Below are 18,503 nucleotides of genomic sequence, written 5' to 3' on the forward strand. Positions count from 1 at the left end.
TTCCAATCTCCTCATTCTCTTTCCTGCTTCTTCCCGTATGTTCTGCCCCTCTCCTATATAATTTAACCAACTTAACTCATGTTGGATCCTCCATACTAAGTTGGATCCCTTGTTATTCCCTCTCCTTTTCTCTATACTTCTCCTTAGCAGCATTGAACTCAATTGTAATTAAATAATAATGGTATAATCTGCAGTTAATATGTACCCTCTTCACAATATAAGTTCATTGAGGGTAATGACTATTCTACTCATCAGAGATTCACTAGTCCCTAGGGTAATATCTTTTCCATAACTAATATTGAATAAATATTTGTTCAATGAATGAATGAATAAATACATGAATAAAAAGTACAAAGCATTATATTTCATCTTTCTTACTGTGCTTATTGTATTTATCCCTAACTGTGCCCCTGTTAGTTCTCTCAATAAGCATCACCTTTTGAAAGAGTGTGCAGGAAAATTGGCAGTTGCCCACATACGTTGTTCAGATAATCCTTCTTGTTCAGTGCAAAGAGGCACATTGCAGAACGACTCTCGCTTGAAATAAATGAAATACACTTTGATATATCAAGATAAATACTCCTGAAATGATAATCCCAGATTCTTAATTCAATTTTTGTTATTTAGGATTACATAATGCTGTAAAATAAAATCCAATTATTTGAGCATTTTAGCTGGAAGCCACTTTAACAGGATTTTAGTTACATTACAATTAAAGAGAAACATTTGGGCTTTCAAAATATTATGCATGAAAACTTTAAAGTCATACAGTCTTTGAGTAGAATAGCAGGGGTTTGTTAATTGAGACTAGGATTTTTTTTGAAGAAAATAGTATGCCTTAATAACTAAAATACAACTATTAAAATAACTTAGTTTTAAATAATCACCACATATTCATAAAGTACTAGGTCATATTATAATAAAATCTGATATGTTAAATATATTTATGATTTATACACTTATGATTATAGTTTTAGGTCATTCTCATTTCTTATGAAGAATTAGGAAGACTCAGTTATTGTAAAACTATGTAAAGTGTTGTAAAACTGTATATAGCTTTATGGTACCAGATGATACTATAATAAAATGTGATATACTTTTATATACATAAACCAATATATATTTATAATTTGTATTCTTATAATTATAGTTTTGGGTTATTCTCTGTCATTTAATGTGAAAAGTTAGGAAGATTTAACCATTGTAAGGTTATGTACAACACACAGATGTCTTACCCATGACCTGTTTAATTGGGGTACAGTCCTTAGCAGATGTGAAATTTATGTTCGGGTTTTAATATACCCAGGAAGATAACTTAGTGGATATTTGTCTGAATATTTGTCAGACTATTTGGCAAAAAGTGTAATTTTGTGCAGTGATCTACTCCACTTTTATCTTCTGATGAAAGCAGAAGATTTGAAATAGCAAATAAGGAAATGAAAAAGTTGGGAGACAAATAACTGGAATGAGAAGAAAATCACAAGTGGATGAAGACAATATTTGGAATGTTGATCTATGGCATCAAGAAGGATCACTAGGGGGAAGTATATGGTTTGATGTTTTATATTTTGTTAGGACTTCTCCTGACTTAAACCTCTCTTTCCCTTGGTAGGTCTCATTGTCCGGGAAGTAAGCATTGAGATTTCACGCCAGCAAGTGGAAGAACTCTTTGGGCCCGAAGATTACTGGTGCCAGTGTGTGGCCTGGAGTTCGGCGGGCACGACAAAGAGCAGGAAGGCCTATGTGCGCATCGCATGTGAGTCATTGTGCTTGGACACCACGGGATGCACATTCCACCAGTGCATCTTGGAATGTGAGAAAATTGAGACCATCACTGCTCTAGATTCAAAGAACCCTGGTCACAACTCCCAGATTTATGCATTTGAGCTACACTTTCCCCTTCACCAGAACATCATTTTGTATTTCAAGGTGTTGACAGTTTCCCTCTAAGGATGTGAAAGAATTAGTGATTCTTTCAAAAGATCCTGAGTTTTCTTTTTTTAATCTGGGAAGAATTAGGCTACAGGAACCCTGACTCTATTCCTTTATGAGCTTATTCTGCCAATGTGTTAGAACAGTGTTGGTTAGTTTTACTGTTGGATATAGAAATTGCCCATACAAAGCTTCCTTATTTATTTTTGGCACCAGTCAAGTGCATCAAAATACACCACTATTTTCCATCATTGTGTTCATTTCTAGAGTATTCATGTTTAGGGAGAGGGTAAGAAGTGCCTCACAAAAAAAAAAAAAAAATGGGTTCTAATATCAAATAAGTGTGGGAAATATTTTTTGGGGATAAGTTAAATAGGTTTATTCATTGAAAAATATTCGGATTTTGATTTTTAAATATACTAATGCATACTATCCCTAAGAAGAGATGTGGCTTGCAGCTCTTTTCACAGGCTCCTTTGCTCAGTGAGTTCTATTCACATCTTGAGCAGCATGACATTCCATATTGAGATATTTTCTCCAGTCTGAGCCCCTGAAATCCATGTAAATTGTATGGTTTGAACTCTTCTGTATGTCTCCATTTTATTAAATTCTTTGTGGTGGATGTCCGTATCACTCACCTATTGCATATCGTTGAGTCTCAACAGTCTTGGCTCTGAGGCTTCTCCCAATTCTGTACTCACCTCTTCCCTTCCCTTCTTATACTTGATCTAGATCACAGCTGCTGCAGACACCCTCCAAGAAGTCTCCATGGCTCTGCTTGTTTCCCTTTTCTAGTCTATTCTCCATATTACCACAAACAGAGTCTTTCTGAAACTCAGATCGCAGCACAGATTCCCTCCCTCCTTGCTAAAATGTTACAGTGGTTTGTGAGAAAAAGTAAAAATTCCCTATGGTGCCATATGCCATCATACAAGTTTTCTAGGGCTGACCTACAAAGTACCATGGACTGGGTGGCTTAACCAGTAGAAATCTCTTTGTTTACAGTTCTGAAGACTACAAGTCTGAGGTCAAGGTACCAGTAGTACTGGCTCCTCCGAAAGCCCCTCTCCTGGGCCTGTAAATGGTTGATTTCTCCTGTCTTTATACAGCCTTCCCTCTGTAAGTGGCCAGGACTAAATTTCTCTTTTTGTAAAGACACCAGTCACATTGAATTAAAGCCACCCTAATGGCCTCATTTTAACTTCCTCACCTCTTAAAAGGCCCTATCTCTAAATAAAGTCACATTCTGAGGTCCTGAGGGTTGGGACTTCAACATGTGAACAGTTCAGCCCATGACAACAGTATTTCATGGTTTACATATTCAACCTACGTTTCCAGTTCCAACCACAAAAAATGTTTCCCTTTCCATAATGCTAGATTAGAAATACTTTGATTTCTATGCTTTCTGGCTATTGTTCACACTTGAGGGTTTCACCCTTTTATGACTTCTCTTCATTATTTGTAGACATTTTTTTATTTAACAATATTTAGTAAGCATTTACTCTATGGGACTGTTGTCGGTATTGGGTAGGGAGCCAAAAACAAAACATGTAATGATCCCTGCCCTCGTGGAGTTTATGTGCAGGTGAGCAAGGGCAAACTCTAAATAAAATAATATTCATGAACACAGCAGATGGTAAGCACTACGAAGAAAAGGAAAGCAGGAAAAGACGGTATGTTGTGCTGAGGGAGGGTGGTCAGGGAATTCCTTGGAGGATGTTGACAACTGAAGAAACCTGAAGGAGGGGCAAGGGGAATCAGGCAGAGGGAGCAAATGCCACAAATACCAATACCCTGAAGCAGGAGTGTGCTAGCCCTCCTCTGTGGATGGCCCAGGACACTGTAGATGTAACAGCTTTGGTTCTTAGAAGAGAACTTTGGAATGTTTTCAGCAGAGCAGTTCATGATCTGACTTCTGTGTTAGCAGAATCACAAATTGTGTTGAAAATAGATCAAGAGTAGAAGCACAAAGCCCAGTTAGGAGGCTGTATCTGTGAGAGATGTTAGACTTGCATAGATTAGAAGCAGCAAAGCTGGTGCAGTGTGGCTCCTACATCCAGCAGTTCCCCTTGTCTGTGGGAGATACATGCCAAGCCCCCCAGTGGATGCCTGAAACCGCAGACAGTACCAACCCCTATATATACACTATGTCATTTCTATACAAACCTATGATAATGTGTAATTTATAAATTAGGCACAGTAAGAGATTAACAACAAGAATGATTAAAATACAACAATTGAAACAATATACTGTAATAAAAGTTAGTGCATGTGGTTTTTCTCTCAAAATATCTTAATCGTGCTATACTCACAATTCTTCTCGTGATGATGTGATAAAATGCCTCCATGATGAGGTGAATGACACAGGCGTTGTGATGTAGCATTAGTCACTCTTGGCCTTCTGATGGTAGGTCAGGAGGATCATCTGTTTCTGGATCTTAGTTGACTGGTGCTCACTGAGACTGCTGAAAGCAAACCAGCAGATAGGGGGGACTATTACACATTTAAAGGTGAAGATGATAGCTTTTGTTGAAAGATTGGATGTGAGATGTGAAAGAAAGAGAAGAAAGTGATTTCAAGAGTCTTGAGCTTTTTGAAGAATTTGTTTCAAACGTCCTTAGTGAAGTCATTCCTGTCTAATGGGTATCCAGAAAGATAGGCATTCCTTTCTCAACCCTTCCAGAGCAGTGTGTCCATTCTCTTAAAATAGGGCTTGTCTCAATTGAATTATATTCACTTGTTCTAACGTCTATGTTTCATGCCAGCAAGTTCTTTGAAATCAATATTGCTTAATTCAATTTTGCTTAACTTTATATCTTCTGTGCTTAGCACAATGCCGAGAACATCATAGATATTTAATAAATTTTGTTGAAATAAAACTGTTATAAAAAATTCCTGGTGAAGTTTATTAAAATGCTATATATTATCTTTCCTCTCAGAGCATATCTAAGGAGATTTTCTCTTTGTCTTCTGTGGATTCTCCATGGAATAGACTCTGAGATTGGGGACATGCATGCAGGCAACGTATTGAAGAGCACCCTTAGGAATAATACCCCTTGAAGAATGCAGGCCATAGGATTGGGCCAGAGGAAAAATTGAGCTGCAGGGTAGATCCAACAAAGAATGGCCCCAAGGGAGCTCTGGAGCTTGAATGGCCCTTAAAAATTGTCCCACCTGGAGATATAGGGCATGAGTGGGCCTTTGTTCCTCCACATAGGCTAGTCAGTGGATGTTGGCCCTTGCTTTAAACCCCTACCATTTTATGTGACCTGGGTCAAGTGAGCTCTCCTCAACTAATGGCAGTTCCGGGAGAGAGGCACAGAGCTCTCTCATAGGCAACACTCCCAACACGTGGGATCAGTCCTGAAAAGAGATCTCAGGGACATATCGACATTCACATAATCATCTACCACAAATCTTGAAGACTTTATTTTATTAATTATGAAGCTAAAAGATATTTTCAAACATTTGTCAAAGAAACAAGAAACTAATTGTTTTGGTCAGATAGTTAAATAAATTCAACGTTAGCTTCTAATTATAATCAAAAGAGGTACAATGATGTAAGACTATATCTTTATCTTTCATTGCTCTGCATTCATTAATATCAATTATAATGAATATTTTAAATTGCCAATTTATATTCCATACTAAATTAGCTGGCCTAAAAGCTAAGGTTTAAGGATTGCTTAGTTCCAAATGATGAATCTCTTATTGTGCCAATTTCATATATAAGCACAAATATGTATAAATAATAGCATATATATGGTATGGTATGTGTATGTGTGTATATACATATGTATATATGTATATACACACACACTCTATATATGTCCCTGTTCTTCACATAAAAATTAATACATATGAGAACCCTTTCTTTGCAATGAGTTTCATAAACTTTGCTAAACATAATTTGACATTTTCAAATAACAAGAAAACAGATTCTTTTAGTAAGATATTCATTTGCCCATAGCACCTTTCCATCTTCATGCAAAAAGACTGAAGAACGTTTTGCCTATACTTCCATTCTTTAGTGAACTCATGTGTGTGGCCCAAGGCCATCCAACATGAAAAGATGTAGTCATATAGATTTATATCACGCTTTAAAAAAAGGGTTAAATTTCAGTTCTCTTTGTTAAAGCTCATTTCTACCAAGTGAGTTTTTGCTAATATTGCATGAAGCTTTCAGATTTTCTTGTTTGCCCTGTTTCAAGTGAGCAAGTGGGGCTTTGCTCAGTAATATTTGACAGATGGCCATCACATAAACTGCAATTAAAATTTGAATTTTTCTCAGGCAAAGATAACTATGATGCTAAGTTTAAATAAATGTGATTACCTCTCACCTAATTAGACTTAGACTTACATATACGATGGAGAGGCTCATTGTTCTTTCACTAAAAAGCCCTATTTTCAGAAGTTTATAAGACAGGAATGAATATTGGCTATTTATTTGCTTATAATATTTCATTTATTCAGACCAAAGGAAAAATAAGTTTGTGACACATACTTATTTAGGCAGAAGGGAAAAAAAGGAAATATGGAGGTTAGAATTTAGCCAGGCAGAGCACCTGGGTGGTTCAGTGGCTGAGCGTCTGCCTTTGGTTCAGGTTGTGATCCTGGGGTCCTGGAATCGAGTACCACATCAGGCTCCCCAGAGAAAGCCTGCTTCTCCTTCTGCTTATGTCTCTACCTTTCTTTCTGTGTCTCTCATGAATAAATAAATAAAATCGTAAAAAAAAAAAAAAAGAATTTAGCTAGGTATGGGCTGAGAACATGACATGGCTGCTCTAGAATCATACACATTTCCTAGAAGGCAGTGTGAGTGTCCTGCATGGGTGCTGTGGCTTCCATTGCAGAAAGGGGAGTTTCTCCTGAGAGAGACCTCAGGTAGACACTATGACGACTTTCCAAAGTAGAGCCTTTATGGTAATATGGCTACCAGTTTCATTGGGTTGTTTCTTCTAGTATCCTCATTATAAAGTCAATGGGGAAATTCCTAGTGTTAAGATAGGATATAATTCAGGCAAAATATTTGCACACACTGTCATTCTTGGGGAAATGTCTTAGTTTTTATTAAGGCTGTTGTTTTGATGTGATTGTTGGTGATGTGGCTGTTGTTATTCATGGGGAGGTATGCCATGTCAGTAGCACAGTGGAATGATAGGAGCGTAAGTTTTAGAGCCAGGCTGACTTATGTTCAAATCTCAGTCATGACTTACTAATATGACCCTCTGAGCCCTAGTTTCATCAACCATGAAATGCAAATGATAGGGCTATTTTAAGATTAAATTGGATAGACTTGTAAAGCATATGACATAGGGCCAGACACAAAACAGATGCTCAGTGAACGATCATAGGTGTTTACAACAACAGATAGGATTTAAATGCTATTTGTGCATTTGAAACTGATCTATACTGAGTTAACATTAAAAACTTAAAAGTCTCTTCTTTTTTACAACTTCATGTCCCCGGCTTTGCTCTTGACTCTAGAGGATGAAATTCTCTGCCAAATTCACATACAATTAGATTGTAATATTCCCCCATGCCTGAGGATGGAAGAGCACTCCATATGGTCACCCTTCTCTGACAATTCAAGAGTCATAGTGGATTTATGTGCATAGAGATTCCATCTTCTTGGGAATAGCAGGATAGTTCCAAAGGATTTTTTCTTTATTCTATGTGCAAACCCATAAATCACAAAGGCCACTGGCTACCGATTGGAATATGATAGTTCCTGGGAAGAATGAAGAAGGATCGAGGTGGCCCTCTATGCTCGTCTCTCATTGCTCACTTGTTCTTTTCCCTGGGATCATAGCCACCTTGTGACCACGTGTGGTTTTGGACCAAACCTTGTTCATATTTGTGAATCTGTAGTGCCTAGCATACTATCCAGAAGAGCAATGTGCAAAGACATATAATACTAGACACATGTGTCATTTAAACTTTTCTAGTAGCCAACCTTATAAAAGTAAAAAGAAATAGGCAAAATTGATCTTGGTAACATATTTTTTAGTCCATTATATCTCAGCTATCATCCCAGTAACGAATATAAACAAGTGTTAATGAAATATTTTATATTCTTGGGGCACCTGGGTGGCTCAGTTGGTGAGCCTCTGCCTTCGGCTTGAGGGATGGTCCCAGGGTCCTGGGATCGAGTCCCACATTGGGTTCCCCATGGGGAGCCTGCTTCTCTCTCTGCGTGTGTCTCTGCCTCTCTGTCTCTCTCATGAATAAATAAATAAAATCTTTAAAAAAAGGAAATACTTTATATTCTTTTTTTTCATGATTATCTTTGAGATCTGCTGTGTTTACATGTATAATACTTCTCTGTGAAGACTAGCCACATATCAGTTGTTCGATAGCCCCATGTGGCTAGTCCTGGACAGATTGGCTCTAGAATAATGATTAGAATGGTGGCACTGTTTCAGTCATTTTATTTCTCACCTCACATAGTTACCTTTGTTTTCTTTAAGTGAAAACACTTAACATCTACTCTGTTAGCAAATTGCAAGCACATAATACAGTGTAATTAATTGTAGTCACCATGCTGCAGAAAAATATCCCCAGAACTTATTCATTTAGTAATTGGAAATTTATAACCTTTGACCAACACTTACATGGATTAGCTCATTCAATCCTCACAACAATTCTATATGACCACTGTAATAATCACTATTTTACAGATGGGAAAACTGAGAACAAAGGGATATGAAAAATCTTGCCTGAGTTCACAGTTGGTATATGGAGAAGCTGGTGTGACCAGCAAGAGGGACCATGCTTTTAACAACACTCTGAGTACAGACAGGAGGAGTGATGACAATGATTTTTACCTCAGGTGGTAGTTCTCAACATTATCTTATTTTCCACAGGCATAATGTTATCAGCTCACTGTGATTTGGTACAGAAGTAACAGAAGGCCTCGGGTTCCTGCCTGTCTCCTTGCTTGGTCTGCTCCCACCACACAAGTTTCCTTGTTTCCAGAATACAGTACATTTATTTGAAATACAGGCTATTTGCAACACCTGTTCCTTCCCATCCAGAATATTCTTCCCCAGCTCTTACATGTGACTCACTTTATTTTTTCATTCGGATTTCTGCTGAGATGTCTGTCACCTCTTCAGAGGGGTCAACCCTCACCGATTTACCGAAAGCCCACTGACCCCCACTGTGTCACTGTCTTAACCCCAAACCTGCTTTAGTTTTTCTTGAGAGCATTTCTCTTCATCATTATTTGTTTCTTTTTATGTTGACTATCTCTACCACCAGCACATAAGCTTTACAAGGTCAGGCGTTTGATTTTCTTTATTGTGGGGAGGCCCCCCAGTGCCTAAAAGTGGTGCTTTGCACATGGTTGGTGCTAAGTAACTGAAGACATAAATAAATGGGATGAAATTGAATTAAACTGAAAGCATATAATAGGACAAAGTGATGATGCTATTCAATGCTAATGATATGTTCTTTTAGTAAAAATGTTTTGTCACCCAGGTAATTCAAGGACATCAGGTAGAATGAAATGATTGCCCTCCGTGCTCCTCCACTTCACACCTCCATTACATTTTTGTACTTCTTTATTTTCTTCATAGCACTTATCAGCTTCTCACCTATCATAGATTTGTGTATTTATTTTGTTCATGGATAGAGGTCTATCTCCCCCACTTGGAAAGTGGGTTCCATGTGGGCAAAGATTTTCTTTGATTCATTCACTGATGAACCCAAAATGTCTACAGTGATGCCTGACACAGTTTAGGAACTCAGTGAGTCTCTTAAAGGAATTAATTAATGAGTATTTCTGTTGTGAGGCAGTAATATCTTCCACTAAATATACATAATCTTGTGAATTATTGTATTTAGAAGTCATTGCCCATGGCCTTTTATTTTTCTTTTCCAATCCCCACCTGTCTACTTGGCAGAAAACAAGATTAAATTATACTCAATTATAATGATTTGGCCAAATAATACATTTCTTTAACCAGGCATTCTGAAAGATTGAGGTTATACTATGACAGAATCTGGCAGCCTTATACCAAATATCTTGGTAGAATTCTGCAGGTTTACCAGCACACCAGAATAAATGGCCTGTTCACTAACATGCATTTCTGAGCTGTGGTTCAATTCCTTGTGCAACCATTTAAGCCCCTAGTAAGCCAATTATAAGTTACAGAGACCAGATAAGATTAACTGCACAATTTAAATGTTTTTTTAGATAATAAGACAGAAAACTTTAGCAATAAATTTCTTCTTGTTTCATATAAATCTCAATTGTTATATTAAATAGTTCATCACGTGGTTCCTATTTCAAGATTAAAAGCAGTAACACATACCTGATTGCATCAATCCATATTTTTCCAAACATATTTTCTATTGCATTTGGACAGAAGTTCCTAAGATTCGTAGAGTTCCCACAAATCCATCGACATTTATAGCTCATGTTTATTCTGAGAAGTAGACAACCAATTGATAGAACACTGTCTCATAAGTTATATTTTGGGAAAAATCAGCTAACTATGTGTTATAGGCAGGGCTGGGTACCCACTGAACTAAAATGTGTCATTAAAGTAATGTTTTATGCTGTATGAAAAGGGAAGTTTATGGCTAAACTGCTTATTTGAAAAAACAAAAAACAAACCACCTTGTCTGCAATCATTGCATTCATTCCTTTGTAGTCAGAAAAGAGCCTTAACTTTTTGATATGTCAGATTCCTCATCCATAAAGTTGGCATGTTTCTTATTATTTATCCCTAAGACATACCTTAAAAATATTGTGATGGCATATAATCATTTTTTTCTAAAACTAAAGATGCAGTATGAATATAAAAGAGTGGTTTGTATGGGTATTTTTTTTTTCTTCCTCTTCTCTGTAATGGATGTCATTTGGAGTTCTAGCTCTAAAATATTTATTTAAAAAAAAAAACCCTTTAGCAAAACTGAATACAAATACGTTTGTCCTATAAATGCCCCAAAGCCAAGAAATAAAGAAGGAATGGCTTAAATGTGTTTCCCTTCTGCGGGCACTTTGTTCACTCAAGATTTTTCTGTTTAAGTGACCTCAGTGCAATAAGGGATAGCCAACCCTGGGTAAAACTGAAAACATTACCAAGTTAACCCTTCTGCTAATTTCTTTAAAGATAATTCCAATGTCTTTCCCCATATGTGAACTATGGTATTATGGAAGTGTTCATTGTAAATTCCTAAGAGTGCTCAAAAACATTACTTTTTTTAAAATGTAGAAAGAGGGGATCCCTGGATGGCTCAGCGGTTTAGTGCCTGCCTACAGCCCAGGGCGTGGTCCTGGAGTCCTGGGATCGAGTCCCACATCGGGTTCCCTGCATGAAGCCTGCTTCTCCCTCTACCTATGTCTCTGCCTCTGTGTGTGTGTGTGTCTCTGCCTCTCTCTCTGTGTGTCTCTCATGAATAAATAAATAAAATCTTTAAAAAATAAAAAATAAAATAAAATAAAATGTAGAAAGAGGTTACAAAATAAAACTCCAGTATAAGCCCCCAACAACCCTATGAGGTAGGTTCTGATATTATCCTTATTTTGCAAATTGAAACAGAAGCAGGGAGCTTCTTAGAAACAGGGAACTTAGGTAAATTGGCTGAGTCACTTCTTTAGGAAATGGTAAATCTGAGTTTTAAACAAACTTGTGACAATTCTTGATTTTTCAACCTAATTATAGGGGAAACTTCATGTAGTTTATTTTGCTGTTTGGTTGGTTGGGTTTTGTTTGTTTTATTTTTTCTTTTACAATATTTGAGAAGAAAAGGCAGGTAAAAAAGAGAACCCCATCCAACATTGTGTATATATTGTGTCCTTTACATTTAGCAATCACTGTAAGAGTTGCTGAATATTTAAAAAAAAAAAAAAAGACCATGATTTTTTAAAAAGTAAGATAAGCCAAGGTAAGATAATCTATTCCTGAAAAAAGAAAACCATGGCAAACTTTTTAGGGTTCCATAGCCTTGAAGTAGGCATTTTTTACTTTTAATAAGTACCCAAAGCTCAGAAGACTAATCTAGTCTTCTCAAAATTTGCTGTACTGGTCAGTTCACAGCAGTTATTTCCCATTAACAGCCAGAGTTGGTGATTTAAGCATAAGTGGTACTCTATTATGACAACATAATTAGCACCTTTTGTCATTATTGGAAGAAAGATACTTCTTTTCCTTCTAAAAACACAAGTATTATGACCATATGTAGTCATAGAATTATTTTATGCACCAGGAGAGTACTTTGAAAATACATTAAAACAAATCTTTAAAAAGCATTAAAAAATGTTCAGCACCTCTCTGTTCATTGAACCTGTGAAAGAATTAACTGAAGATTTGGAAGTATGAAAATGTGAATCACAGGAAAGCAGCTCAATGCAAAGACAGGCCCAAGTCAGAAAGTACAGAAGATGGTCAGAAAGCATGGCAGTTAAGTGCAACATGAATGTCTTCTAAGTACAGAAATTCCCTAGATCAAGACCAGCTCAATTTGGGAGGCAGGAAGCTTAATTCTGATACTTGGAGCGAGCGTTGCCTCTCAGTAGAAATAAGTAAATAAGTGAAGTAACATATTTATTTAATTAAATATTAGTATAACCAGGAACTCTGTTAGCATTCCACAGCTACACTGATTAGGGGCTCAATGAATTGGGTATCTGAATGAAGATATTTACAGACAGCTTTTAAGGTAGCAGCATTGTCCTCTTAAGGGTTTTTATGTGTATTCCTTTATTTGATCTTTACAATAACCCTATGCAATAATTACTGTAATTATTCTCATTTTAGGGATGAGGAAACAAACACATAAAACCTTCTATAAGTACAGGACCAGGTTTAAAATCAAGTGGGTAGATCCAGGCTTCACACTCATAACCACTGTGGTAGACTGCATGATGGTCCCAAAGGCATCAGGGTCCTAATCCTTGGAACCTATAAATCTTGTCTTACAGGGAAAAAGGGCCTTTTGCAGATGTGCTTAATGATTTGAGATGGAGAGATTATCCTGGATTATCCAGGTGACCATCACAAATGTCCATATAAGAGAAAGAGGGAGATTTGACACAAATAGAAAAGGAGGAGGCCATGGGACTGGAGAAGCAGAGATTGAAGAAATGTAGCTACAAGCCAAGGAACGCTGGCAGCCACTAAAATCTGGAAAAGGCAAGCTACGGATTCTCCCAGAGAATTTTTGGAGGGAGTAAGCCTTACTGATCCCTTGATTATGACCCAGTAAAATTGCTGGCCTCCAGACTATGAGAAAATAAATTTCTGGTAGTAATTTCAGTAACTTTGTAGTAATTTCTAGAAACAAATACAACCACGACATAGGACTCCTCCTTCAACAGATCCATGTAATGGAGTCTGTTTATAAATAGCTAGTGAACTTGAACAAGTAAGTTAACCCCCCAGGGTTTTAGATTAGATGCATTATCTGTAAAGGAAGGGGGCTGACATTAGAAATGACAAATACCCACCATTTGCTTCGACGTGGATGGAACTGGAGGGTATTATGTGGAGTGAAATAAGTCAATCGGAGAAGGACAAACATTATATGGTCTCATTCATTTGGGGAATATAAATAATAGTGAAAGGGAAGAGAAGGGAAGGGAGAAGAAATGGGTAGGAAATATCAGAAAGGGAGACAGAACATAAAGACTCCTAACTCTGGGAAACGAACTAGGGGTGGTGGAAGGAGAGGAGGGCGGGGGGGTGGGGGTGAATGGGTGACGGGCACTGAGGGGGGCACTTGATGGGATGAGCACTGGGTGTTATTCTGTATGTTGGCAAATTGAACACCAATAAAAAATAAATTATTATTTAAAAAAATAAGGAAGGGGGCTGACCTGTGCCATTTCAAAGAGTTTTATAAGCAATATTTTTGAAAGCTATGGATGTCCCTGTTACCATAAGAGAAATTGTTCCCAGACTGTCAATAAAGGGACTTGCCAGATTATTTTGGAAATTGATTCTAATTTAGCATTTATTAAAGATCTCTTACACACTAATAACCAAGCACTGAGATGCATTTGACCCTACAGAATTTTTAAAATAAAAAAAAATTAGCATTCAGTTGTCTGGGATTAATTACTTTATCTTTTTAAAGTGAAATTTAGCAGTGATATAATATCCTATAGAAAGATGGCCGTAACTATGCAAACACACCCCATATCAGAAAGTTATGTGCCGTGAACTCTAGGCAAATGCATCATATCTTGAATGCTACCTTCTGTTTAGTTATAGTCTCCCAGAGTTCTGTGCTGGGGAGGCCAAGTAAACTTTAATTCAAACTCCATAGAAAAGAATTTAATGACTTACTAGTTTGGGACACATACACTGTAAGGGAAGGGCGGTGGTGCTGAATATTTGCTACTCCCATTCTAAAGAACAAGAGCTAAGAAGAAACCATAACCACTCTAGACAGGTTCCTTTTTACCTGAAAGAACTTCAGGGTTTTGTTTACATGGCAACCATAGCAATAAAGACATTGATTCAGGCAAGAATGTGGGTACATATTTATCCTATGGAATCATCCAAAATTACAGAAATAATGACAAAGTATCTTTCCAGCCATCAAGAAAACTTTTGGTTCTCCTGACTCATGTGCTAATAGTTTCCATTTATTTAAAATGGCATCATTTCCACTTACTTAATATTCTGAAATCCTAACATTTATTGCCCAACATTCTTTCTGAAAGTAGGCAAAGGAACATAAATTAATAATTATAAAATATAAATTCAAGAAATGTTATATATGCAATCCTACTAACAAACTGTTTTGCCCACCAAGATGTCTTTCTTGGTTAAGCTTCTCAGAGTCAGAAGAGAGAAGAGCTATGGAGAGAAATCCGAAGGGCTGTCTCTGAGGTGAGAGAGAGGCCACAAGAAATGTTAAGATAACTTTGACACACTTAGCACTGATTTTGCTAGACCAACATCTCAAAATGGCAATCCACAGGCTTCTTGCTTTGGCCCTCAAAATGTCGGCCCACACAAGAAATCTTGATAAAGTTTTAAGCAACAAACAACCTACATGATTAGAAAAAATAAAATAAAATCACGTAACAGTTCACATTACCAGCTTCTGTTAAGCAATCAAATGTGGGATCTGCAGGCCATGGAGTCTGCATTCCTATATGACAACATACAGCATATTGCTGAGTAGTAAGAGTAAAAAAAGTGAATTGCTTTTGTATCCTTGTCTCAATTAAAATTTAGAAATGAAAGGTAGCTCAGGTGGGCATCATGTTTCAAGGGAAAAAATTATTGTGCGTAATTTTCTATCATTTATGTTTCCTGCATGGTTCCTGGATACACGTGAAATTTCAGTCACTGTGCTAGACACTGTCATCTGTCAGCCTGTACAAAAACTTTCCACTACTGACACTCTGGAAATACCAGTGTAGGGACCATTAAAAACTAGGTGGTAAAAACCAGCTCACAAGCAGATTTGCTTGATTCCCACGGCCTCCCAAAGACTCCCTCCTACTGTCTGTGGTGTCTAGCCCAGTGCCATGTATACCATGGGTGTTCCATAAATAATCAAGCAGTCAGTCATTAGGTGGTTCTCAGATTTAAGCACTGTGCATAAAACATACGTGTGAGACCTTTTAAAAGTGTAGATTCCCAGGGCCCAACCTGAATATGAAACCTGCATTTTTATCAAGCACAGCATGGTAATCCCTAGATTTCTCTTTGTGAAGCACCCTCTTAAATAATTAGCCCTCCCACATTCATAATTTTTTTGTTTCATTTGATTATGTTTATTTTGACTAGTAATGATGATACCTAATATCTGTATAGTATGATAAATTTACTAATGAGGTGAGGAAAGGTGAGGTGGGGGAGTACTATGTTTAGGGCACATATTCCATGCACGGTGTTAGGGTTTAAAAGTACTCTTCCGATATAACCCTATAAAATAGTTACTATTATTATGCCCATTTTTCAGCTGAAGAAACGAAGGCAAGAAGTTAAACAGTGTGCCCAAGGTCATACAGCCAGTCAAATAGTAGAGTCAAACCTGAACCCAATTTTCTCTATGCAAAGACCCTGCTCTTAGATACAGTGTTTACCTTGCCTCTCAGAACTTTCAGATTTTCACAGTGAACTACCATAAAAATATATACTTTTATCATAGTTCACTTCTTACTCATAGAAATGCACACAGATATGTGTGTTTGTGTATGTATAAATATTATTTATGTATGATATATATTTATATGTCTGTGTAAATATAACACACACATATATATGCACACACAATACTATGTATGATACCTCTTGGCATTTTCTGTTCATTCCATTTCATATTTTTTAGTGTTGCTTTTTAATCCACTAAATTGATTTTATAACCCTTTAAGGGGTCATGACACACAGTTTGAAAAATATAGCAATAAAACCTTAAATTCCAAAAGAACAAGAAGGAATATTAGATACTGTAGATGATATACCATATGGCCAAAGTATGTAAGAGAATAACAGGCTGAAAATTTACTCATACGAGCAATCATTTTTCATTCCAGAGCTCTCTTAGTATTAATAACAGAAATCATTATAATAATTTATTACATGTTTTATGCTTTATAATCTTTCAAAACCTTTTCAGATCCAAGATCTCTTTTAATATTCACCAAACCCTATGAGGTCTAAAAACAAAAAAATAACTACCATTAATAATACAATGTGTCATTTATCTTATTATTCTGTGGAGGATTTTCATTCCTACAAGAATAGCCTATTGAAGTATAACCATTGGAGAATTCTTGACTTCATAGAGTCAGTCTATCATGGTGCCAAGATTTCATCTTTTAAAAAATATTGTGTTCTAATAAATCTTTTGGTACAATGAAGTAGCATTGTAGATGAAATAAACATTTTAATAGATACAAATCATTTTTTAAAACTTAGAGTAAGAACATACTCATTATCTTTTTCAAAGAAAATCATATCAGCAACCTGCCTGCTCAGGCACAGTAGGGAGATCTTTGGCTGGTATTTTTAGGCGGAGGGGTTGGTCCATAATCATGAGTAGGGCTTACAGGTGCTTGGACGGGAGTATGATGCATTATACACCAAACTGTGGCCTGTGCAGCCCCAACATTCCCGCCATAGGCCACACTCATTCTTTTCAAATAATATCAGAGTTGCTCAAGGTAATGGAGACATGATTTTCTGCCCCTTTTATAAATATCCACATTGACATGATGGGGCTTTCTTACACACTGCTTTGGGTAGACATTTCTCTCCCCATCTCTCCATGGAGACAGAAAATTAGTTCGTCAAAGTTAATCTCAATGCATTTACAATCAGCCAAGTTTTAATTTTAGTCTGCTTTTGTGATTCTTCCTGGGATTTCTATAATGAATTTTCTGATATTTTTAATACCAAAGCTTCTGGAACCCATCGTTATCCCTGTTTTCTAACTTTTACCTCTGCCTATATATCCAAGTCTCCAAACATTCCATAAAAGTTGTCCTGCAGGGAAAATTATAAGCTGTTTATTCTCCTCAAAGATTCATCAACTCCTCTGCTATTTAAAAATGAATTCTTCTATTATTTCTCTTAGACTCTGATCCAATTGGTATAGCTCCTTAAAGATCCATCACAACTAAGAAATAATATATTCAACACAGGAAAACCTTTTTTTCCCCTCAAACACGTATTTAAAATGTTCGTCTATCAGTCGTTGGCCCTTCTGTGTAGCAAAAGAGACCCTTGAAAGCATCTAGTCATTTATTTTCATTTCACAAATGAAGAAAGTGAAGGGAATAGTCTTCAGACTCCCAGGCAGCCTTCTCTTCTGTTTACCACCCTGTCAAAAAGTGAAGTTCATGTTTGTAGAAGGCCATAAATAGTATATTCCACATCATAAATAATTTGCAGTAGTATTAATGTGGGAAAAATTCATTGAAAGCATCAAAATTCTACAATAAAAAGTGAGACATCGTGTGTGCCCATGCATGTAGGTGTTCTGAAAGGCTTTCTTTGATTACTGTGTAACTGGTAAATAGAAATCCATATAGTTTCAAGTCTGATTCTACATCTGCTAATTGGATTCTGCTGTATGGATTTAGTAAGCCAATATTCATGTTCTTAAATAAACATCTCTCAGAATGCATGCATATGACAAAGCTGGTTTTCTTTTAATTGCTGGAATCAACGACTAAATCAGAGGTAGGCCAAGTTGACTTTGCAAAAGTAATCTAGGTTATAATGAAAGGACTTTATACTTATTTTAGTATCAGCCTTAGAACTAATGGAAAGAAAACAGAAATGTAGAATCCTAAAGGTCTTCCAAGGGCAGAAATCCATCTCTTTTCCTGACAGGAATCCCCACATTACTCTGAACCGTTCTGTTTTACATCTAATTCCTAGCTGACAAGTGTCCGTTTTTCATGCTTATTCATTCGTCACCCTTGTGTTCTCTCTGCCTGCAAGGCATCCGGCCTGCCTTCTATCACATCTCTGCAAATGATAAAGGATATTCTTAAAATGTTACCCACCCTCCCCTTGCAGAGTAATGTGGAGACATACTGAAATGAGCAGCTGCCTTGCTGGACAGCAACAATATATTCTATGCTCATTACA

At 36.8% G+C, this 18,503-nt stretch overlaps 1 protein-coding gene across 3 annotated transcripts in view; it reads left to right on the plus strand.

Annotated features, from left to right (window-relative positions):
* UNC5C (unc-5 netrin receptor C) overlaps positions 1–18,503 on the plus strand; it is a 353,473-nt gene that overhangs the window by 228,438 nt on the left and 106,532 nt on the right. For all 3 annotated transcript variants that reach the window (XM_026015628.2, XM_026015627.2, XM_072755605.1), the window contains exon 3: positions 1,613–1,756. In XM_026015628.2, the coding sequence (XP_025871413.1) occupies positions 1,613–1,756 (144 nt within the window). The remainder of the gene's footprint in view (positions 1–1,612; positions 1,757–18,503) is intronic.

Source organism: Vulpes vulpes, chromosome 4 (genome assembly GCF_048418805.1).
Source record: "Vulpes vulpes isolate BD-2025 chromosome 4, VulVul3, whole genome shotgun sequence".
Taxonomy (NCBI): domain Eukaryota; kingdom Metazoa; phylum Chordata; class Mammalia; order Carnivora; family Canidae; genus Vulpes; species Vulpes vulpes.